At 31.2% G+C, this 25899-nt stretch overlaps 5 protein-coding genes and 2 non-coding genes across 7 annotated transcripts; 2 read left to right on the top strand and 5 right to left on the bottom strand.

The window, feature by feature from the left end:
• Positions 1 to 869: 869 nt before the first annotated feature.
• On the bottom strand, positions 870 to 5824 carry LOC145936457 (uncharacterized). The gene is made up of 6 exons (XM_083038710.1): positions 5709 to 5824; positions 4860 to 4914; positions 4282 to 4316; positions 2588 to 2703; positions 1967 to 2082; positions 870 to 1226 (listed from the first exon to the last, which is right to left on the bottom strand). The coding sequence occupies exons 5-6, from the start codon at positions 1993 to 1995 to the stop codon at positions 917 to 919; spliced, it is 339 nt and encodes a 112-aa protein (XP_082894836.1). The 5' UTR covers positions 1996 to 2082; positions 2588 to 2703; positions 4282 to 4316; positions 4860 to 4914; positions 5709 to 5824; the 3' UTR covers positions 870 to 916.
• On the bottom strand, positions 3090 to 3182 carry Trnay-gua (transfer RNA tyrosine (anticodon GUA)). Its single transcript has 2 exons — positions 3146 to 3182; positions 3090 to 3125 (listed from the first exon to the last, which is right to left on the bottom strand). It is a non-coding gene; the product is annotated as a tRNA-Tyr (tRNA).
• Positions 4175 to 4247, bottom strand: Trnar-ucg (transfer RNA arginine (anticodon UCG)). Its single transcript has one exon. It is a non-coding gene; the product is annotated as a tRNA-Arg (tRNA).
• Positions 5038 to 6757, top strand: LOC145936452 (COMM domain-containing protein 5). The gene is made up of 4 exons (XM_083038705.1): positions 5038 to 5219; positions 5439 to 5631; positions 5728 to 5874; positions 6379 to 6757. Exons 1-4 carry the CDS (start codon positions 5120 to 5122, stop codon positions 6560 to 6562), a joined length of 624 nt encoding a protein of 207 aa, XP_082894831.1. The 5' UTR covers positions 5038 to 5119; the 3' UTR covers positions 6563 to 6757.
• Positions 6758 to 6871: 114 nt separating this feature from the next.
• On the top strand, positions 6872 to 8503 carry Nd-30 (NADH:ubiquinone oxidoreductase core subunit S3). Its single transcript, XM_083038702.1, has 5 exons — positions 6872 to 7058; positions 7129 to 7209; positions 7413 to 7660; positions 7804 to 8049; positions 8269 to 8503. Exons 1-5 carry the CDS (start codon positions 6995 to 6997, stop codon positions 8419 to 8421), a joined length of 792 nt encoding a protein of 263 aa, XP_082894828.1. The 5' UTR covers positions 6872 to 6994; the 3' UTR covers positions 8422 to 8503.
• A 1635-nt stretch (positions 8504 to 10138) lies between these two features.
• Positions 10139 to 18134, bottom strand: Hrm (solute carrier family 16 member hermes). The gene is made up of 5 exons (XM_083038678.1): positions 17993 to 18134; positions 14194 to 14406; positions 13357 to 13483; positions 12368 to 12547; positions 10139 to 12199 (listed from the first exon to the last, which is right to left on the bottom strand). The coding sequence occupies exons 1-5, from the start codon at positions 18132 to 18134 to the stop codon at positions 10966 to 10968; spliced, it is 1896 nt and encodes a 631-aa protein (XP_082894804.1). The 3' UTR covers positions 10139 to 10965.
• Positions 18135 to 23937: 5803 nt separating this feature from the next.
• On the bottom strand, positions 23938 to 25899 carry Iscu (Iron-sulfur cluster assembly enzyme). The gene is made up of 4 exons (XM_083038708.1): positions 25690 to 25899; positions 24703 to 24927; positions 24289 to 24367; positions 23938 to 24085 (listed from the first exon to the last, which is right to left on the bottom strand). Exons 1-4 carry the CDS (start codon positions 25777 to 25779, stop codon positions 24012 to 24014), a joined length of 468 nt encoding a protein of 155 aa, XP_082894834.1. The 5' UTR covers positions 25780 to 25899; the 3' UTR covers positions 23938 to 24011.

Below are 25899 nucleotides of genomic sequence, written 5' to 3'. Positions count from 1 at the left end.
CTCTCTCCTCTCATCTTCGCACCACGTCGGCCACGTCCTCGTCCTCGCCCTCTACTTCCACCGTCCTTGGCTTGCACAGGCGCATCGTCCGATGACGCTCCGCGATTGCGCGTCAGAATCTGCTAATTGTGCCGTTCGCGATATCATATCGAAGTATCGATAGTTTTGATACTCTATAAAAGAAAAAAAATTCACAATATAAATATATCTCAGTTATGAATTTTTAGTCTGAATAAACCTAACTCATAAAATTAAACACTTGTATAGATAGAAAATAATATGATACATACGAACGTGTAAAAATTAGATAAAATCATTAATTACAATTAAATGACGATTAAAAGACATTGCATATTTTTTTGTCCTGAAAATAGTTCTCTTTACAGGTTTCGCCTTTATTTTACATTTTTGCTTTTCTCTCCAAACATTTTTGACAATGATATTTTATGTATCAACTAGATATTATTGATAATTATTAAGAGGCAGAGAGTAGTGAATAAAAAATCACAAAACGTGAAGATACACTTCAAAAATGCTAAATAAAACACACAATAAGAAAGATATGTTAAACATAAAAAAAATTATGTTATATAATATAATTTAAAAAGAATATATTAATTCTATTCAAAGGAAGATTAAGAGATGAATGATAGTCTGAAAAATGAATTATGTACTTGTAAAAGACTCTAATTAATATCCTCTTAATACAAAACGCTTGTTTATCCATTACAGTAAAATATAATTAAAGAAAAACAAGATAATAAATGTAACAATGTTTATCATAATCGATATTTAATAATATTTACGATATCTATTAAATAGATGTTAATCGCATTTGGCACAACTTGATCAGGATAATTGGTTTTAAAGTTGAACAATACTCGGGCGTCATGTTTAGTTCCGTGTCACAATTACCTTAATTGATCTCGCATGATGAGATCTTTGCAAGTACGTCACTGGTTACAGCGCTATCGCCTTCGGTGAGCCCTACGACTATCGTTGACGCGTTTCCATCCCCCACGTTAGCCCCAACACCGGACGTCAGGAGGATGGCAGCACGTGTTGCCACCCTTTCTCTATCAGGCTCTGTTACTCGATCAACGCAGACGCGATGTCCTCCATGCGGGATAAATCCCCCATTTATAGGGGTTACATACGGGTTGTATCTCTCGACTGTTAACCCTGTTAACCCTGGACCCTGTCTTCTTCTACGAGCGATCCTTTTACTGTAAATTTTTTTTCTCGTTAAACATAGTTGTGTAGAGATAGACAAAATCAGCAGAAGTTTTAATAATAGTTTTCACATTATAATATAATTTTATATATTTATATATATATATATATATATATATGCGTATATACATATATATATAAACATATATTCTAAACATAAGATCAATATTCTCTGCTCTATGGGGTAATTGCATTATTCCCTTGACATAACAGAAAGGTTAAAAAATATAATAAAATTAATTCTTTAATTTGGATTTATTTACTGAAGATCTCAATAACTTTCAGGAAAATCTAATATGTAAATCGAGCTCTCTACAATTTTTTTATAGAAGAACTCGTATAAAATTATGATTGTTTGTGAGAGTCTTATTATTACTTATAATTTATTAGAGTCTTATAACTTGTTAAAGAAAATCTCTAGTTAGAAATTTATTTTAATTAAATAAAATAATATTAAAAAAATATTTATATCATATTGTGTGGATTATAAATTAAATATTGAAGTTTTATAAAGTTAAATTATATTCGAAATAACTCAAATTAATTAAGTAATTCTCGAAAATTTATTTTGTCAGGATGTGAGAATTGTTGAAGCAAAAAACAAATTATATCACATGACGAAATGCATTTCACTGATGAATTCTATCATACAACAAGAATGAATGTGATACATTAAACGCTTTATATCGACTTTTTTATCTTCACAATATTCAGGACTAGGTCAAACTCTTACCTGAGGAAGGATTTAAATACGAGCAACATTTAGGCGCGGTCTCATGTTAGGACTAATTCACTTTGCTCTGATTAGACAAAAAGGAGCGGCGCGCCCTAGTAGTAGGATTCCGATCCCTGAAATAGATAAATGGATAAGCATCAAATAACGCAGGATCAATGAGTGACACGCCAAAAATGTGACAAGAGATTTAAAGAGAGACCCTGCTTACAACTTCAAAACCAAGCTATCAATGCTCTCGTATCGAAACACGAAAGGCAATTTTTTTTACTTCTCTCGTGGTCTTTCAATTTTTATTGCAAGAAAAAATGTTTAAATTTTTCGATCTTTTCTTTGTAGATAAGAGAGTCCTCTCAATGATAAGTGATAACGTATAGTTATCTTTTAATTTTATATATACATATATAATATATTTTTTCTAGATATCTTTTTTCTAAATGTCTTTCTTATTTTAGGTGAAGAAAGTGTGAAAAGATGTATAAATAAAATATATATACATATATGTATGAATAATAAAAATATAAATAATAAACTAGATCTCTCTTTATAATATTTTAAATTGTATTCAATAATATTTTAATTTGTTTTCAAAATATAAAAGATAAAAAATATATTCCTTACTTTAGTGTAGAGTCAATAACATATATGGTACACCATGAAACCACTCTTTATACAACTATGATGAATAGAAGACTATTTTTAGTCTTTCATCCCTGTCTGTTCGTCTGTGTGGTTATCTGCACAAAAAGTATTTTGTAAACTGTAACTGACTATAAGTATAATATGACGTTTTATCATAACATAACATAATAAACAGAAAGTTTATTTAATTAGATAAAATAAAGAAAGTATATAATCTAAAAATATAATAATTATATTTAATTATATTTAAAAAGAGTAAATTTTATATAAAATAGAATAGTAAATTATAGTAATTAAATATATATATATATATATATATATATCTTTTATATTTTTTATATAAATAAAAATATTAATTTACACATATAAAATTAATTAGAAAGCTCTTAATTCTTAAAAGAATATTATAATTTCAAAGACTGATTATGTTTTAAAAAATACAATTTGTTCACAAAAAATTAAAAAATGTATAAAAAAAAATTCCTTCGAGCCGGATTTGAACCAGCGACCTATGGATGTCTCCGTGTAACGTGCCAACTACAGTCCACCGCTCTACCAACTGAGCTATCGAAGGTTCTTGATAAATCTTTCCCACGAACAGGTTATACCTGTAGATCATGATCAGTATTATTAATTTAAAATTTTTAAACAATAAAATATTATAAAAAGAGCTACTACACATTTATTAATAATTTTTTCACCAAATCCTATATCATATTTAATTAATATATTTAATTAATAACAACAGCATTATAGATATTTTAATTAGACTCATTGTCAGTATCTCGTATCGTGAAAAGAAAATCATAATTTAAAGATTGTGAACTTTTCCACTAAGAAATGATTAAATTTTGTTTTTTTCTTTGATAATATAGAAATAAGGTGAAAAAGCTATTAAATTTGTGTCGATCAAATGCTATCCTTTCATAATATATAAATTATAAATACAATAAATCGACAATTTCATATAATAATTGAATTGACGACACTGTACCATAGGAAACTTAATTATAAATGCTCAAGAGTAATGAATAATATTTCTGATAATGTCACAGTATATATATGCGTATATATGTGAATGTCTTTTATCAGTCTACATAAACAGACACCCACGCACACATACACATGTTATTCGTTATACACCGTTTATCATTATACAAAGAAATGTCTCGAGATATCGCTCATGAAAAATCGAAGATGCGTAGGTGCAAAATTTCAATCAAGAATAAAGAGAAATTATATAGAATAACAAAATGTACACAATAAAATATATAATAAATATAATACAACAGTTTAATAATAAAAATTTTGCAGTGAAAGAGAATTATATATAAATTTATATTAATTGAATTTTAAACAGAGTTAATATTTTTTTTTATTCTAGCACATAGTAAACTCTTCTTGATCTCTTCTATCAGATTTATGAAGGCATTAATAGATATACGGTAAAAAAATTAATAGAGCCAGAGGAGGGACTTCTATAGAGCACATAGATATATGTATATAAGACTTACAGCACTTATCTGGCACACTTCACGAATCGGAGGAAAAAAAATAAGCACCCCACGACCGTGACAGGACTCGAACCTGCAATCTTCGGATCCGAAGTCCGACGCCTTATCCATTAGGCCACACGGTCTACTGCTTGGTATTACTCCAACCCAGTATATTACCAAATTTATTTCAATCTTCTTATCTTATATCGAACCTAAAAAAATGTTACAGTTTATATATAAATGAGAATAACACGATATCGTAAAAGATATGGCTGTCTTTGTCAACATTACAAGCTACACTTCACCTTTATTTGATATATAATATATATATGATATATATATACTATATTTATGGCAATCACAATTAAACTAAATTATATATTTACGTCATAAATGACACATTAATGTTAAATGTAGCATTCTTCGAATTTGGTAACAAATATATAGCTATAAGATTTTATGCTAAAAAATTTTCCTGACTATAAGGTCGAGGATATAATAAAAGAGCGTTAACATTATCGGCCATTTCGATTACAAAAGCGATAGAAACGATTAATATTAGCGCTCTTTAATTATGCCCCATTCTTTTTCTATTATACTTATTAAAAAATTGACCTAACCCCCAACAATTAATTACCTGGAATCTTCAATTTTATTCCATCGCAACGATTGTGCCATTCGTTACTTAAATACGATTAAATATATTATAAATTGTCGTCAAATTGAGAAAAATCATTATATATATATATATATACCTATTGAATATCGGACGTCGAATAAATTAATCGGAGCTTAGAATTCGAAGTGGTTCTAATCGTCAACAGAAAGTATCTATTTACAACGACATATCGATTCATTATATCGATTAATGCACTATCGAAAAAGCAGCGAGTGTTTCAAGTTTTTAGTTCTCGATAGATGGCAATGCTAGGAAATGCGGTCAGGTTAAGTTAGGTTAAGTTAAAATCACAATCGAGAGATCTGTCAAAATTACTTGAACGTCATTGCGATAAAAATGACAACTCCCTTTCAAACGCAACTCTTAAACGTTTTAGAGAAAAAAACCAAATATCTTGCAGAATTAAAGAAAACATTTGCGCGTCCATTAATACAACGTAAGCTTGAAACAGATACATAATATATAAATTAACAACAAAATTAACTGATAAATTACATACACAGATACATAATATATAAATTAAATGAACAACAACATTAACTGATAAATTACATGCACAGCTTGAAATTTGCGCAATTATTTACAATAAGCGCAGCATACATTTAATGTATACAGTAACATCGCATACACATATTAATCGCATACAAAATTACAGTTGCAGTAAAAGCGATAGAATTGGAACACATAGAAGAAGGTGTACTAGAGCGAATAAGTAAGAAATACAACATATCTGAGGAGCAAGTAGATGAATACTATGCTGCTATTCTCACAATTTTGAAAACGCATCTACGTTTACAGTGCCATGATATCAAGCCTGCAGAATTCAAGCAATGTTTGGAGGAATTAAAGTAGGTGCATTACTACAAAGCTTATTCTTATAAAATATTTCACTGTATGACAATTGGCAAATTACTTCTCAGCTGACCTTTATGAATCAATTACAGATTGACTCCGGATTGTATAGAAGATTTATCCTCTGTGATTTATGGTCCAAAGCGACCGGATCTATTAGCAGGTTTAATTCAAAGTACAAAGTTTCACCCACAGTTGATCTCTTGCAGATGGCGCGTGGATATTACAATCTCCTCTAAGTAAGTCTGAATTTTAAATGGATGCTTATTATGTTAAGTAATATAATTATTATATATACAGGGTGTTACAAAAGCATCGGATTTGCTTAGCACCATGCGATAGAAAATGAAAATCTAAGATTTTTCCTCAACGAAAATGTCGAGGGAGGTCATCATTTTTTGCAAGTTCCCAATTTTTGCCATCATATATCTTAGTAACTAATCCTTAAATTAAAATTCTATTAAATTAAACTCAACCTGAAATTAACCGAAGAATGCAGTTTTGTTAATATTTTAATTCCATAAAGTTTATTTTGCGAAAAGCCCTTCATTTTCAATCACTTATAACTCGAAGATTATTGATGCCTCGACATTTTCATTGAGAAAAAATCTTCTTAGATTTTCATTCTCTATCGCATGGTGCTAAGCAAATCCGATGCTTTTGTAACACCCTGTATATATATATATATATATATATATATATATATATATATAAAGATTTTTTCATATATTATTTCATTGCAGCATAATAAACAGAGTGCTAGAACCGAATATTGTGATGGAATGGATCTTCAATACAGGCGAATGTGTAACATTCGAATTGTCTTTGGCAAAGTTTCACCAATTGAGGCATATTATAGCTACCATTCTCGTCGAATTACAAGCTTTGGAAAGGCACAGTACTTTCAAAGCTATCCAGTCCAGCTGACAATAACTGTGATAACACATTATTGAAAGAATTTTGAGATACAAATTAAAACTGGCTGTCTGTAACTGCAATTTATAAATTTTCTTGTGTGCGAGAGAATATAATTTACATGTACCTCTATATATATATATAAATGATAACATTAAACTTATTGTATTAAACAAAACTTATACTATACTTTGATTTACAAATCTTCAAAGCGTTGATTTCTTTTTTTTTTTTTACGGCAACAAGCATGTAACTTTTCCTTAGAAATTAATGAAAATGTTTTTGTCCCTAGGAATCAAATATCCTGATTGGTTGATCAAACACGATTGGCTATCGGAAAGTTTCTAGGGTCCTAATTTCCGTTGTTGTGATAAATGTTAGGAACTATGATGTTCCGTTGATAATTTTGTGCTTGAATTGATATTTTGAGCATTTTGTAGGAAGATGACATCAATATTGAGGAACTGTTGGAGGCTGTCGCGAAGTTTGCCGGCTGCTACACCGAAATGTAATGAAATATACCGTACGAATGACATTTCTCACCGAATTATGTAATAATATGTGCGTTCGTTTGGTAGGTTATGCCGTCGTTTTTCCATCATCAATACGATGCAACACCACGACAGCCAGCGATAAAACCGAAAGTAACGAGACTCGTCGTACGTACGATTTTATGTTCAATACGTGGTTTGATATCCTTAAGTAAATTTCGAGAAAACGTTACATTATAATTTATTTAAGATGTCTTAAATTGTCATTGGTATCTGCTCCAATTTCTGTCAGTGGAAGAAATAATTCTGAAATATTCTACATTTGCCAAGTGCTTAATGCACATTGTTTTATCTTATTTATTTTTTTATAGCCACGGTGCGTAAACCTAGTCATGTTGATGTCACTCGTTTGATAAACTTTGGTCGCTATATCTCTGATTGCTTGCCGAAATATATACAACAAGTACAGTTGACTGCTGGCGATGAACTGGAGTTACTCATTGCTCCTGATGGCATTATCCCTATATGTACATTTTTGAAAGACCATCATAATACACAGTTTGTTAATCTGTCAGATATCACTGCACTGGATGTACCTAGTAGGCAGTATAGATTTGAGGTGAGTTTCGTACTTTATATACTTTACAACATATATACATACGTACATACATACAATATAAAAATTTGTATACAAATGTGATATAAATTGACATCATACAACTTTGCATATAAACAGAGCTTTGCGTCCATTTATTATTACAGCTTGTCTACAACCTATTATCATTGCGATACAATTCGCGTATTAGAATAAAAACATATACCGATGAGTTGACACCTGTTGACTCCATCTACAGTGTATTCCAAGCTGCTGATTGGTACGAACGTGAAGTATGGGATATGTTTGGCGTATTCTTCTCGAATCATCCTGATCTTCGCAGGATTCTTACAGACTATGGCTTTGAAGGGCATCCACTAAGAAAAGACTTTCCACTCAGTGGATATGTTGAGGTAATTATTATCAATTAAATTCAATATTAAAATCAATACATCAACTAATTTTAATGTAGCATTGTTTGCATTTTCTATCCCATTAAAATTAAATTTATTATAATCTAACATCTAATTAATTAGACTTATTATAATCTAACTAAAGTTACATTGAATATTAAATTTTTTTTCTAATATATAATTTTTCTCTAATATATCCATATCAATGATTCGTTTTAGGTTCGCTATGATGACGAGCACAAAAGAGTAGTCATTGAGCCATTGGAATTGACTCAAGAATTCCGTAAATTTGAACTAGCTGCTCCGTGGGAACAGTTTCCTAAGTTCAGGGATGCTCCGCCAACTGCCACAACTATCTCGAAAGAAAAGTAACTGTTTTCACTTAAATCGTTAGTTCTGAGAAAGCAGATATATAAAGTATGTATATTGATAAAATGTAATTTATATTAATGAATATCCTCTTTTCTCTTGTTAATGATTTCCGAATATTCAATTCGGAGATTTGTTTTGGAAATACAGAGGATAATATGTACACCTGTATTTCCTTATTTTAAAACATATATTAGATTGCAAAGCTAGTTATCTATGCTTCTACAAATCATTATTTGTCATTCAATGAGCCATTGATTTTTCTATATCTTATATTATAATTTGAACTAATTTTTATTTCTAAAAGATAATGCTTTTATTTGTAAAGTAAACAAGAAAAATAGATATGCATAAGTTATAATATGAATAAAAAAGAAGCTTAAACAATTAGCTTTAAATATATAAAGACTTATTAGGAAAATTGTTGATATATTATTTTAGAGTATTTTTTGTTTTTTGTTTTATGTATTTGTATAGAGTTATAAACATAATATATATGTGTATATATATATATATATTACTTACAAACTACTTAAGACCTACTCGTAAGGCATTATTTCCGGCGGATTTCGAAAAAATTTTAAAAGTGCATCGATCCAATTGGAGTTTTTTTAATAATTAAAAAAACTCGCAAGACCGAAACTCTTTTGACACAAGGTATTTTACCATAAGAATGGATAAAGATTTCGCCGGATATATTCTGCTTATACGGCCACAAGTCTTATAACTTGTTATGGATCCTTTTCATTAGTTCATTCTCAATTTAGAGAGAGAATGGCAGCCTATATATATACCAGAATTCTTATCTTTATTTAATAACTATAATTCTCATAGATAGGATCCATTTCCAGTCATTCTAGCAATGAGATCGCATTACATATGCGATCAAGTTTTTAGAAATAGATATTATATCTATAATTGTGTGCCAATTTACTTTACTGCTAGATTTGTTTATAGAAACGAAATTGGTACGTGCTACATTATGTCATCGTATTTTTATTCCGATAATAGATACAACTAGTACCAATCGTGATCGCTGCTTTTTCTCTAAATTTTATTCAAGTAAAATTGAATTATTATAATATTTTTTTCGTGCTGATACAAAATTTTTACTTTCAGAGAGTGGGTATTTTTTTTCTTCGATTATAAGGCAAGAGATATATTCTTTGTTTCTGCTTCCGAGAAAGGAAGCGATCGCATGTTTCTGAAAAGTTTTTTTCTCGAAAATTGTTTTCCTAAATAACGCTTTATAGTCAAAAATGGACTACACGATGCATGAGGCTGCATTGTCACCTCACCACCGAATACAAGAGCGTATACTTGACGGTAAATGTGATCGAATCGGAGTCTGTTATCGCAGACACAAAGTGAAATTTATTTCGCTAGTTGAAATTTTTCGGTTTCTTAAGATTTGAAATTTAAAACGGATCATTGCATGTGTATATATTTCTGATACAAATTTCTAAAGATATAATTTTATTCTTAAAAATATGAAGAAATTATTTTGAATTTTTTACAATTTTATCATTTTAAGTACTTTTCAGTATTTTTAAGTACAGTATTTTGTAAGTACATTTTATTATAAGTATAAATGTATTTTATTATACTTTTTATGCGCTTATCCCGTGTTTTAATATTATGATAATAACTTAAATTTTGTTTTTCATAAAGCGATGAATTTTATTATTAAAAGATTTATTATTAAATTTATTGTTAAATATTCTTGTCTTTTATAGCTATTTTTAAAAGTGTACACATACAGCATTCCGTTTTGTATTACAAGAAAGAAAAAATTTCTTACATGATAGAATTATCTCACTCTGTGCACGTAATAATCAAAAGTACTGATAAATGTGATAAATATCATAAATCATTTTTACCAGTCGATTCACTAATGAAAAATGCAATGCTATAGAATGAAATATAGGTTCGAAATTAATGATTTGTATTTGAATTAATCGGATATAATTCTCGATATTAGATTCAAGATAACTGAATGTTTCGTACAAGATAAGATTTTCCCACATTTACCGTTCTATTTGGCGATCAATTATAATTACTATAATTAATAATTATTCGACAGTCATATAATCATCGTAGACAATTTGTGCGAAAAATTATCGTACTAAGCGAAACGCTCACATTTCAAACCTTCGCTTGGTCCGAAAACTTCGCCAATGTAGCTTCAATACATGACATTCACACTAACATCACAGTTTAATATTCGGCCACGTTCTCGCTTTCTTTCTTTCTCTTTTTCTTACATACATACATATATACATGCATACGTGGCCACCTTTAAGCAATCGCGCAATTAAGCTCATGTGTGCCTTTACGAAGTATCGAATCATATCTCGCGACTCATTTATATATAATTGCTTGTTCATAATTTTACATTTTAAAATTTGAAAATGAAACTAGTTTTTTTTTATATATAATAAGTATTATCTCAAAATTCACATATTTCAAAATGTAAAACTATGAAAATTGTTGTCCAATACTAATGATGGACAAACTGTCATACTTTTACTTTATTTATTTGGTCTACTATACTTTATCTATTTTGGCGGATTTCTCCAACGCTGCCTGTCTCCGCCGGATGAATGGCACAAAGCCCCAAAGAGACGCGCCGAACACGAGAATAATGCCAAGTATACTGAAGATCGGTCCGTAGCTGCCGATCTGCTCGTACACTATGCCGCAAATGGGTGGCCCGACCAACTGAATGACACCGTTGACGAACAACGAGATACCGTAGGACGAGGTGAGCTTCTCCGTTCCCAGCATGTCGGCCATGATGACGGCGGTGATGCCGACGTAGATGCCAGACGCGAGACCGAAGAAGGCGCAGTAAACGGACAGCATGACATACACGTTAGAAGTGGGCAGGATGGCCAAGGAAATTCCGGAAGCGAGCAAACCGCCAACAAAGTACCAATGTTTAGGCATGATCTGGATGTCGGAAAGGGCGGAGCCGCCGATACGGCCCACCAGGTCGAGCATAGAGACGATCGACAGCAGCAACGACGCGTCCCAGTTGTTGAAACCCAGGGAAATGGCGTAAGCCGGCAGCAGAATGATGAAATTGGTGTAGCTGATGGCATTGGTGGAGTTGGAAATGAGAATGACGAGGTAGATGGGATCCTTGAGCAGGCTGACGTCGAAGAACTTGTTCTGCTGGCTTCTTTTATCATCCTCACCCTTCTGCTCCCCGGTCATTGATTTCCTAGCGAATGTGCTGGAAATGGCGTTCAGCGTCAACGTAGACGCGCGTTCTGGATGCAGGACCGATAGAGTGCTACCGTGGTACGGTGTGCTGACATAATTGAAGGACGACGCGCTGGGCGAATTCAACGGTGACCTCGCGGATGTCCTGGAGTCTTTTCCAGAGTCCATCACGGCACCACCGCGTTCCGGCACGGCGTGCAATGTCGGCGTGCTGTGCATTTGGCCGCTGATCTCGCGTCCGGTAGGCATGCTGATCTTTCGCGTGCGGCTCTGCACCGGTGTGTTCTTGTAATACTCCAGGGCAACGCTTGACGCGCTCTTCGGTACGATTGGCGCGGCCTTCTCGCTGGTGGAATTGTTCGACGATACCAGCACACTATTGTTCTTCTCGATCGTTTGTTCCGGGCTGTTGCTGGTAACAATTTTCCTATTATCGCATTCATCATTGTCATCTGGAGGCCGAGCTGGTATCAAGTGCCATTCCACCGGATGATACAAAAGCGCGCTCGCCCATACATTTAACGTGACGGCACCCATTATTAATACTGCGCCTCTGCGAATAAATCAAGAAATGTGTCATCAATCTATAATCCGATAATATTTTAACAGTTTAACAGGTAATGATAATTTACATTTGTCTTACATTTTTATTTCCGTAACATTTATCGGATATTTTATATAATTGGATTAAGTAAAAATAATTATGAATGAAGAAGCTCACCTATAACCATACTCTTGTAGAAGAAAGCCCAAAACGGGCGGAAGAAATATTGAGCCTAACGCACTACCGGATATGCAGAGTCCGTTGGCAAGTCCTCGTAACCGTACAAAATAAGATGTCACGATATATACAGTCGGGGGAAACGCTAATCCCGCTCCCGTACCTACTAGTACACCATAACTGGAAATAGAGAGAATTATATAAGAAAGATTCACCATTACATAATATAGTATAATATGTTACGCGACAAATATATTCGGGATATATTCGAGAGAAAATATACGAGAAAATATAACGATATATAAACTATATCTATATATTTTACGAACTAAACTAAAAAAATTGAAAAAAGTATGTTGAGTTTTGCAAATCCTTTTTTGCATATTTAATATATTTAAATATTTCTTTTATGTCGTCGCTCATCTTTATTAATATCGAATAGATTTATTTGAATATTTGCATTTTATCTTTGTTATTTTTTTTTTATTTATTGTCATTTTATCTTTGTCATATTACTTTTAAAAATTTTCCTTATATAATTCTTATGAAAAAGCTTTCGCGATAAAAGAATACATATAATTAATTTCATTATAATATGAAAATTAATTTTTATTTTTCTTATAAATCATATTATTTAAATATATATGAATATAAGTTAAAAATAATTTTGCCTATATATAATTATTTTATATTCGACAAAGTTTTACAAGATTTCTCCGTCACAATTTTTAATTTAATCAATAGAAATATTTATTTCAATTATTTTCCATGTCTTTCTAATCAAAAGCTTAATAATATTTGCTTGAATATTCACTTGAAATATTTAATTATATTTTATAAATTTTTCTTTCGTGTATAACTGTAGGAAAATTTTTGTATTTCTTTATTTTTTTTATAAAATAATACTGATTGCTTCTTGGAAGTTATTTGTTGCGCAAGATATAATGATCAATTAGTATGATTCTATTTTAAAAGGAAGAAGAAATTACCTTACGCATAGAAAGGCCACAGAGTTCGCGAAATAGCTCAGCATCATCCCTACCGCGGCGAATGTCCCTCCTATTAGAGTTACCGTACGATAGGAATACTTGACCGAAAGTACACTAGAGAGTGGGCCTGGAATGATAAAACAATGCCAAATCAAAAAATCATGTTCGCTTAAATTAGAATTTTTATTCGTACAGCTGTATCTCCAATTATTTGAATTTTGACTGAATTTTATCGTGATTTTAGCGGTTTCTCATTCTTGAAAAACATAAATCGATGATTCAGATTCACATGTCAAACGTAATGCGCCTAAACAATCTGTTTATTCATGTCTCGTGATTTTTAATTTATTTGTCCGGATACATTGACATGATTCATAATATACGAAGAAAAACTGCACGTAAACAACGCAAGCAAATCTTTCTGTGATTCGAAGTCTCCATACTATATCATGAACCGTGAACACTTCTATCTATCTTTATCGAAATATTAATATAAAATCCGTATATTTGCATTATGATGTAATGTATAAATTAGTATGATATATTTTCCCGACCTTAGTTTCTTTCATATAATTACTATTTTATTGTAATCTCTCGAATTAATGTTTGAAATTTTGATAAGGCAAACGAGTAATAGTAAATCGTATGAGACTATACTAAATATTTAATCGTGAATTATGTAAACGCGAAAAAAAGGACAGTGAAAGTGGAAAAAAAAAACAAAATTCTTTGCAGAGAATCCGACTCTAGGAAAGACGTGTCTAAAAACCTGCATGGACACGTTCCTAAAAAGCGTATCGATGTAATATACGGTATAGATAATGACCCGGTTCTTACCCAGTGAACTGTACAGGAAATAACAGAGTGACGGTATCCATGCAGCTACTGCTGGTGACGCGTCAAATACATCCAGAAATTCGACGAACAATACTCCGAAGGACTTGATGGTGCCAGGGATGAGAAGATTGACCATGACGGAAGCCAGAAGCACCAGCCATCCCCAGCCTCCGTCCGGTGGGATTAATTCCTCCTCTACATTTTCATATTTCTCTACAAGAAGGATAAAGATATGTATGCTTTAGAATTTTTTAATTAATTTTTTTCGAGAGTTCTTATGTCATTTATAATAATACAGAATAGTATCGTTATCTTCTTCTCATTATATATATATTTTTTAATTGATTTTATAAGATTTATTTTATTAAAAAAAAGTAGCTGATCCTGTCATCTCCTATAATCAATATAGACTTTGTAACAGATTTCTTAGCATTTTATTATATTGGAAAAGAACGTCTAATCTTTCTTGGGAGCGTTTCAATTACCCGATGAAAAATGTCTGTCCTGCTATCATTGTTTTTTATTTAAAAATTAATATGGAAGAAATCGCTTTTTATGAACTTATTTTAAACAGATAAAGCAAAATGAGATGGAAAAGCGAATGTATATATAATTTGACAAAAAAAATACAGGAAAGATAGTGTGTTTAAACAATATATGGTTCTTTTTAAAATCTTATGTAATCAATTCACGAAAAGCCTGAATAAACAACAATAATTAGGCAAACAATAAGTAAATAATGGATATTCTTTCAACATATACTTTATGAAAGAAACGTATTCCTTTTATGTGTTACGTGATGATAATTACATAGATTAATCATAATGATAATCAGATGGAAATTGGTATGCTAATGAATTATAAACAATAAGGGAGACTTTGGTATCTAGAGATAAGAAAAAATTATGTTCAATGCCTGAATAAGTGTCTTCAGATACACGTTCTTAGATACAATAAATTCGCTCAAAATGTAAAAAAAAAAAAAAAAAAAAAAAAAAACTATATTAAACAGATTAGAAAACATAATTTTTTGTAAATAATATTTTATTTTATTTTGTTTATTTTATTTAATTTTATATATAATTTTGTAAATATAAAGCCAAATAATAGCGAAAATATTACACAAAATGTCTCGCAATGTATTTCATTTTTTTTAAACACTAAAAAATTATGTGTGTGCAAAAAATATTTACAGAGGAGATATTATAAAAAGAATTTTTATGAATAAAAATTAAACGACTGAACGGATAGTTATTCTGCTTGCAAACACAGTGATAAAAATATCGTAAAATTTTCACTATTCTTAAAAAGACGATAATCATCTTTTTAAAGATAGTGAAGATAATAATAGCATATTTAGTGTTCACATTAAATGAAACATTGAAATAATTGCATGAAATAATCATAACATCATGTAAATAATAGAATCGTATAATAAATATAAAAGTCGCTGGTTCACGTGTTAGGGGAAGGAAGGACAAAGTAGGTATCTTTCTTGTACGTGTTGTGCGTACGTGCAAAGCAAAGGAAAAAGTTTCAATTTCTCCCGTCACCGATAAAGAAAGCGACATTCATCAGTATGCAACATATATATATAGTAATCCCAATACTGGTCACATGCGGAAGTTGTTTCCATTGTGACATGCATTCTGACTTGCTTTTGTACAGACATTCGAACAATGGATGTGAATTATAAGAGATCGACAGGAATCCAATTGATATAATCGAATTTTTGTCAAACAAATCTTTTTTTGTCTTTTAACATGCCCTTCTTCTCTTTCCTACAAAAAAAGAAAAATTTGCTTCGATTCTTTTTTTCGATTATTTATTAAAGATGTAAAATACTAAATATGTTGAGAAAAAAAATAGAAGAAAATATATATATATAAAAGAGAGAAATTCCAAACTTTTAAAGAAATTTAATATTGTTACAAATTGTACTCTCTTTTGTACTTTTTTAATGAATTTATTTATACATTTCGGTATCTGAAAGAAATTGTTTAAAATAATAAAGCCCAGCGTGTGTTTCTAGTACTGACTATGAATGAATATTGTAACTAAATTAACGAGGCTGAATAATTTTGCAGCTTGATATCAAGTTGGCAAGCGTAACACGTATTAATCGTTTATGTCAGTTTTACATTTACTAACTTTGCTTCTTGGCTCATAAGCCAATCTTTTATTTAACCTTTCTATATTTATAAAAATTCCATTCTATAATAATTGCCTACCGAATGAAAGATGGAGCGTATAGAAGACGATAAGAAAGAATGGAAACATTGATGGAAAACAAATCTATAAATAAACATAGTTTGAATTACAAAAGCAAGAGCATAAGAGATAAGTACACAGTACACGAAACGGTGAAAGAAAAAAAGATAATATTGATCATACGGTCGTGTGAATGATAAGAGGCAGAATAAAGGTATAAACCACATGTCGAGCATTATACATATCATCTAACTATATTTTTGATATTTTAGATTTAATAAGTAGGTATATTTTTCCTTTTTTTCTTTCGATTTCAAAAATGCTTTTTGTTTTTAATAATTATATGTTACTCATTGATCATTCTTTCTCAAAGATCGAAAATTTTAATACAAGTTTCTATTATTGTCGTATTAAAAAATTTTGGAATATATATACATATATATATTCTCTTGAAAAATAAAAAATGATATTTGAAATTCAATTTTTGCAAATATATTTCTATTCTATATTGTACATACATATGTGTATATAATATTATATAAGCGCTTTCCATTCTTTACTATTTTTATATTTGTATTAATAGAAGTAGATTCTTTTTTAACACACACTTTTAGTAGGGAGTATCTCTTTCGATAGATTCTTTTCATCGTTTTTTCAGCGAAAAATGAAAGCTTTACATTTTTATTACAAAATATCAAGAAATATAAAGTATAATAATATTACCTTAATACTTTATATATATAGAATGTGTAATATAATAATAAATAAAATCACAAATTATATATATAATTCCAGTTTTATATTCAAAAATGTAATTGTATTTCGCAGGTGCATTGTTGCGGAAAAATTAGTGTCATAAAAAGTTGGACTTTGGTTTTAATTGCGACCTTCAACATTTTTCTGATCATATTTTTTATCGTCAACCGTGAAAGAGATATTTCCTGTTAAACATATACAGAAAAGCAAGAAAAAATATAATAACTATCATTAATATTTATCATTTCATTGTGCATTTTATCTAGAAAAATTGGAAGATGAAACATACAAATATCTAACAAGCGGAAGAACAACATGTTTTGCGAACCGTATTATGGAGTTATCAGTAATTCCAGCTGGTTTTAACAAAAATCGTTATGAGTTCTGAAGATAAAAGAGGATAAGAAGGGTTCTCGAAACAACGCGATGAGAGCAAACGTCTCCGTCAAATTGTATATGTAATCAATGACGTCACTTGCAATAACACTAACGTGTTAACATGTAACAAATTTTTCTCTTATACTTAAACAGAAATTTTTATTTAACATATAAATGACAGACTCGTGTATATAATTTTTGTATACTTAACAATTTCCCTCGTATTTATATATGAAAAATTATAAACAAAAGGAATTAACTTTCAAAGATCGGTATCGAATTCACAAAGCTTTATATGAATAAATATCGGAAACCATAAGATTTCTGATTTCTTAAGAAAAAGAAGACCTGTGTCGTACGAAGGCAGAAAATCAACGGGATTCGCTTTTTTTTCTTCCCGAAGGTATATGTATGTACATATATATTGAATGACTCATGGCATTTTTGCTCTCACCTGGTTTATTGGTCCCATTCAGACGATCCTTGTTGTTGTCGGAGTCCTGACACACCAGCCTGTAGTCGCCCTTCCGGGATTTACCCGGGCCGAATTTGATGTTGATCCCATTGTCCTGATCTTGAACCCGTTGCATCGTCATCGACCTTTATTCGCGGCTCGCGCGCGAATACACACAAAAAACGACACACGCGGCCGTCCATACACACAGCTGGGAGAGATAAAAAACGCGGGGGATTTCGGGCCGATCACACCACACGCCGGACGAGATATATATAATGCACGTATGTGTTGGATTAGCGTGACAGTTTTAAATGCAAAAAAACGCGAAAAGATAGCGAGAGTGAGAAAATTAAAGATGAAAAAAAGAGAAAAAGAGAGCACAATAGCCGTCGCGTTTTCTTCCTTCCTATTTCTATTCTCTCTCCGGATATCTATTTGCCCTTTCTCTGCTCTTTATCACTCGTTGCGCGCGTGCTCCGGATAAATATTCACGATGGTATAGATAAGTAGATAGATAGATGTATCGTACGTAGATATCGCGACGGCGGGGGAGACGCGCGTCAATGCTCCGTGCGGCGCTCTGCGTTCTCGCAAAGTGATGAGGCTGCTCGCGAGCCTGTGTCATAAACCTGAGCTGGCCAACGGCAGCGTCCTCGTCGGTCCTCGTACTTCCTGTTCCTGCTCCGGCCTCCTCTTTTTCCACAACCATCCGCGGCCGTTCCAGTCATAGACCCCGTCAACCCGTCGATCGACCCGGCCGTACCTCCGTTCCTCTTCCGCCCTCGCCGAACTACGGTCGTCTCGTCGCGATGATACCTCGTCCACTCGAGCTGGCTACCGACTACCTCGTCGTCGTCTTCCTCGTCGTCGTTGTCCAGACGCATAGAGAACGCTTAGCGACACCGGTGCACGTACATGAACCCCGCCGCTTGCCGTCACAATGCCGCCGTCATTCCGTGCGTTTCCCTCGCGTTAAAACACCCAGCGTCTCACTTGCGCGCTCACACTACATGCGCCACGAGCCGACTGATCAGCTGTGCGTCATGACGCAGGCAGGGGGCTCTATCCTCTCCACGACGCCCCGCTTCAGCGCGCATGCGCGCGCCAATACTATATCTCTCTCCTCTCTCGCTCACGGGACCGCTTCATACGCGCGTTCAACGTGAAAGAAGGCGGTTTACCTTTTCTTTCGTCGCATCCCCACTCCCACTGTTACAGTCGATCGTGGTCCACGATCGGTCTCTTTTCTTTGTTGTCTCTCTTTCTCTCTCTCTTTTTTTGTTCCCTCGAACATGATCAAAATAAGGACGCAGCTGTGTCTTCGATATAATAACATAGAACTGTAGATTAATATTCGAAGGAATAAGCTTAGATAAAGGATGTATTTGATTAAAAAAAAAATCATTTGCTCGAAGACGCAGCTGAATATATAGAACGATTCCGTGACAAAAATAAAAAAGAATTTCGCAATTATACAAGTTATATAATTATATTAATAATTATAGGGGATACATTACGTTATTTTATATTGTAATTATACAAAATTACATTATCCTTATCGCTGTTAGATGTTTATCAATAATTATAATGGCTGATAAATATCTTTAACTGCGGATATAAAAGGGATTAATGTGTAATTTGTGTGTGTGTGTATAATAAAGATGAAAAAATAGAAATAAAAAATTAGTTTCTAATAAAAAAATGTAATGATACATATAAAGGAAGAGTTACTCTATACTACAATCTGTATAAAATAATTAATATTTTGCAGAAAGATTTATGAGATTTCACTAAAAAAAAACTAACAATAAGATGACTTAGAAAAAAAGATGCACGGTTTTGTTAAAAAAAAATTAAATTTATTATTTTTCTTATAAATGATAGTTACGAATGAATTAAAAAATAGAGCTGTTAATTTCTTAATAAAACCAATGTCATTTTCATTGCCGGAATTTATAGTGTATCAAAAATTATTTTTATTTATAATTTTTTGTTGCGAGAAAAAGATTCCACAGATATTTACTATTGTCCTACATACTACACTCGAGAGATATATATAATTATTATTCTAAACTGATAAGTCTCGCACAATACGTGTAATATGTATGTACAATTACATCACATTGTTAACTATTATAACAATAAGAAGTCTACGCCCTCTCTCTCCCAATAAATAGAGCAAAAACAGAAACAGGCACAGTAAGTTTCTATATAGGATCTTCTTTGTCTGTTCCCAAACAAGAAAATGAAGAGAATTGTTCAAAAAATTCACATCTTTAAGTTTCGCAAGCTTAAGTTTCATTGCTTTATAAAGAGAGCACGTAAATAAAAGCGAAGAAAGGCTGCTCTCTGTAGCGAAAAAAGATCGCGAAATTGCTTTCTAAGAGCACTCTCTCATCTCTTTCATTACTTTTGCTGTACTGTACTCTTTTTTTATTTTGCGCGACGCAAATGATAGAGATAAACACGAATGCTAAAAAAAAGCTACTCGTAATTTTCGTCACCACGTGCGTGTCGAATCATCGGATTTGATTTTGTCTCTGTCTTCGTTTCTCGCGGTCCAAGTCTCGACCTTGCCAAGTCTACGGGAGAGAAGAGAAGGGTGAGGTGGAGAGCGAATGGATCGGATATCGGGGAGTGGAAAATTTAGAGAAACACAAGGCGCGCGACAGGCGTAGAATTTCGTCGTAATATATATTCGTCATCACATCCGACCATTCTTAAATTTAATATTTATCGCTCACAGATTTATCGCGCGAACAGCGCATATACTGTACTATTCCGCGAATCCAGGAAAACGAGGATCGCGAGATTAGAATGACGCGTTATAGTTCCCAATGGGATGCAAAATTATCGTAAAAAAAAAAACGAATTTACAACAAAATTTACTTGCACATTTGGATAAAAATATTTTTATTTTATTTTATTTTATTTTGAAAAGATAGAGATATAATGAGAGCAATGTACGACTATATTTTTTTGTTCTTGTTTATTTTTCTACTTGTATATTGTGATAAGAGTTTGATGAAACCTGTTAAGCACTTGAAAGCTTTGAGATAAATTATATCTTACAAAGTTAAAAGTTCTTTATGCTTACGATAAGAACGTTAATCTATACGTATTACACATTTACTACATTTGTCGAATCTATATAGAACGATGCGTAAACCGATAATTATATACCTAGTTTTTAAATAATTGTATATAGTATTTGCGTATGCATTTTTTTACAAACAATTTAAATAAAAGCAAATAATTTGAAAAGTATCGATAATGTAATCATGGATAGTCATCTATCGATTTCGAGAAATTTGACAGCTTAATAATCATTATATTACGAAACTGTGATAAAGTCATCTAAAAGATAGCCGATGATCGAAAATGAGTTCACGCTGATTGTGTAACAATATTATATAATTATGCTCGCGCTCACGTGATTGTCGTTAAGTATTTATTTTATATAATCATATATAAAAAAAAAGATAAAATCAATATAAGATTAAGAAAAGAATCGATTAATTTGATAATCATTACTCGATATATGCATAACTTTTATCTAAAGAAAAAACAAAAATAAATTTGACACACATTTTATATATCTCGTACGTAAAGTTTTCGAATAAATTTTTATTGAAGCTTCTCTCTCATTGACATAAAATCTTTCGATAAGTGCAAGTCTGATAAATGAAAGAATGGTACCCTAACGTTACTGGGATCATGTCGAGTAAAATAAAGAGTAGTCGCTTGTGACTATGACTGTGACTTAATTAATTAGCCGTTTCCTTTGATAAACCGAATGGAAACGCATGATTAGTCAGAATACACAACACGCAGCCCATAAATTCATTCTTATTAAGCATCAATTGATGTTATGACAAGTACATAATGACAAACAACGCAGTCAATAATGATCACTGTCCTGTCATATATCCATTTACGTCCTCGCATCAATAACATTTTTTTTTTCAAGTTAAATAGATGGAAAAAGAATAATAATAAAAATATTTAAAATATTTTTCTGAATAATATTTATAACTAAAAAAAAAATGGAAAAAATATATATTAATATAGCATAGTATTTTCTAGTTCTATTTTCTTTTGTACTAATTTTCGATATTAAAGTAGCTTACAAGTAATAAGAACAGCTCAAAATATAAAATAAGTATTATTAAAATAAAATTTATTTTATTTTAATAGTGCTTATTTATCCTAAATTAATTAAAGAATAAAAAAATAATACTATAATAATAATTTATTTTCAGAGAGAAAACGATATAATTAATTTACACATGTAATATGAATAATTTATATCTATCTCTCTCTCTACACTTTGAAAATTCGTCAAAATTTTTTAATGTTTAGAAAGAAAACAAAGTTAGATTTTTGCCGTTCTTTTCGATATTGAAAAATATCTCGCCATTCTTATTCCGATATATAATATTTCTTTGATGCAGAAATATGCGATTATCTTGAAACACCCTGTGTATTTACGACCAGATAGCTAATTGAACAAGGAAGAGACGAAGAAATATGAGCTAGAATTAATTAACCGAGATATCATCCATGACATTTTTTAGAGAGCAAGCGTTCCTTTACGACAAACATTCTTGTGATGCTCGTTAATTGCGTTTTCTTAGAAATATTGCAATAAATGTACGTATTCCTGCGCCGAGAGAGGACCGTTATCGAAACGGATTATCTATTGCGAAATCAACGATTCGCGCCGTGGTTGTATCGCCTTAAGAAATCATTAAGTACATTATTCGCGATTAGATTGAAGGCAACGTGTGGAAATTCGAATCTCTCGACGCTTTACATTCACCAGGTTGTCTGCAATAATTTGTTGCAGACAATCCACCTCGATTAATTCAAATAAATATGTAAACTATTCGAAGAAGGAAACTACATTTTCCGCGTAAAGTCAGGGATTACTATTCCAATTTTTTTGAAATGTGTAGAAAAAAAGACACGCAGGCATATATAGCATCGATTATATATATAATTATCATATACATCGTCAATTAATTTTTCTAAATAGATTACTCTTTAATTTTTAGAATCCGGCACATTAGAAGTTTAATTAGCAAAAATACTTAACATTGAAAATGTAGTGAAAATTATATTTTATTTTTTCAAGTTAGTTTATTAAAAAAAAAAAAAAAAAGGGATGATAAAGAATAGCAGGAAGTATATTTATTTTTTAGGTACACTTTGTGTAATCGTTCATGTCAAAAAGACTATAGAATGTCTCGAGGTTTTTTGTAAAGAAATATTATGTTCAGCTCCAAACGGCGCGTTCAAAGCGAAAATTCGGCTTTAAATAATTTCCGAAACGAGATAAAAATAAAGATACATATATCGATAATTTTGAGGCAAAAAATAAATATCTTGTAGAAAAGCATGGAGTATTTCACAGAACTAAGAGGCAATTGCGGAGCTACAGATAAAGGCAGCCGCAGATGGAAAACACGCGCGCGTCACAAAGTGCGTTTTACGAGTCACTTAGTTTTAGGTCGTCGCACATGGCCCCCGTGGCTTTTTCATTGATAACAACATCGATCACCCGTTATTTATCGCGTCAGTCACAGTATGTATGACGTAATAATCATTTTCTAATCTACTTTGATATACAATAAATGATAAAGTCAATATATATATTTCACGAATGGAAAAGATGAATATAAATTGTGTTCGTAGTATATTAAGAGAGATGATAGAATATGTGCGTCCGTTTCAAAATTTAATTTAATTAATTAATTTTATCTATAATAAAATAGTATAGAGTGCAGATACAATTTTTATGTTATCCCATTAATATATAAAATTTTTTAGAGAGATAATAGTCTAAGGAATGTTATTTCCCTAGGTCTGTCTAAGCATGATGATTATAAGTACGATAATCTCCTTAAAGTAATAAGTAATAAATAATATCTGCGAGAAGAGAAAGATAAATATATTTTTTTTTATTACTCACGCATAATTACATAATCAATTTTAACTCGCGCTGTTGGTTGCCTCATTCTACTTTCTCCTTCTGTTGTTTGATGCGATAATCTGACAAAGCAGCCTTAATTGCGTCCTCGGCAAGCACTATAATTTGGAAGTAAAAAATACCATTAAAATTATAATCATGTAATCTGATGTATAATCAAGATTGTGCATTGACTTTTATTAGCATTTTCTAAAAAATATATATTTTTTTTTATTTATTCTGAAAATACTTTATTATTCATACACTAAAACTCAATTTAATAAAAAAAAATTCTAGTTAGAGTATGAGCATGTATATTTACTCGAACAGTGTAGCTTGACAGGAGGAAGGCAAAGCTCTTTAGCAATGTCAGTATTTTTCAGTGCCAACGCCTCATCTACCTAAGAAACAAAGTTAAAAACAGAAAGTTTATACACAAAAACAAAGATTTTGTAGTTTTACAAGAGATATGTAGAATATTTTATACTATAAATAATAGAATATATTTTATATATTTTATATTACAATTTATATTTCTGCATATTTTAATATTATATATTCTATATAATACTTTATATATTATATATAAATATAATGTTTGATATATAAATATATATATATATATTCTTTTTCATTAAAACAAAATAATAATGAAAAAATGAATATATGTAGGTATATCTCTTTCTCTTAAGCATTATATTGTGATAAATTATGAATTATGTAAAAACTATCTCACCGTCTTTCCTTTGACCCATTCTGTCGCTAGAGAACTTGAAGCAATAGCGGAGCCACAACCAAAAGTCTTGAATTTGGCATCGATTATTTTGCCATTATCGTCAACTTTGATCTGAAGTTTCATCACATCACCACAGGCAGGGGCTCCCACAAGACCTGTTCCAACTTGTGTATCATTTTTGTCCAGTGAACCAACATTTCTCGGATTGTCATAATGATCTAGTACCTGCCATGTCATAAAATCAGAATATTTGTCTGTCATTTCAGAAGCATAATGATATATAAATAATAATATGTAATATGACAATGTATATAATGAGACAAACAATTATTTATCAATAATATATAATTAACATTTAATATAATTTAATAATTATTTAACCGGCTTATTTCTTTTATTAATTTATTATTTTCAGCATAAAACAATATATATTTAAAATATTTATGTGAATTGAAATATTAATTCAATTGTATTAATTATTTTCTTAAAATTTGCTCGACTATGATGCGTAATTTAAATGGTAATCAAAATAAAATAAAAATATCAAAGTGACGTTGAAGTGACGCAAATCGATCTATATATATTACGAGTAATAGATTACATCATGTTACACCACACAATCAGCTGACTATTATAGAACAATTTCGAATATGATAGAAGATAACCATTCTCCACGAAATGCGCAGAAATCGCTATAAGTAAACAAGATTCTTTAAAAAGGAAATCCATGTTTATACCGTACATTTTTAACGATTTATTAAATCAATCTTAAAATATTAAAATTGCGCAATATTGATACGAAACGAATAAAATCATTGAGATCGCATTTAAGTATACATTTATATCGCAAATTTAACGCTAAATTAAATAGAATTATGTGAATGCAGACGTAATAATAATGAAAAATCGTCCTGCGTGCAAAATTAAACGAGCGCGATTTGAGGTTAGGAAAGCGGGTACGATGATAAGCGCGTAAATTGCATTTACATTCGCATGATAAAACACGGCTGGAACACTCCGTGAGATGATCTTGGATGTCGCCCCAATTCCAACGGGCAATGCCCGGAATAATGCCATTTCGTTTTTATGCGCACTTTATCATGAATCACGATAATCTTGAACAATAAATATGTGATTGTATGCGATAGACGAGCTTATACCAACTACCAATTACCAATGAACTATGAACTACACAAC

Source organism: Prenolepis imparis, unplaced genomic scaffold (assembly GCF_030444845.1).
Source record: "Prenolepis imparis isolate NDT839.2.m4 unplaced genomic scaffold, iyPreImpa1.0 SCAF_5, whole genome shotgun sequence".
In the NCBI taxonomy this organism is placed as follows: domain Eukaryota; kingdom Metazoa; phylum Arthropoda; class Insecta; order Hymenoptera; family Formicidae; genus Prenolepis; species Prenolepis imparis.
This window is presented reverse-complemented; position numbering and strand designations above follow the sequence as displayed.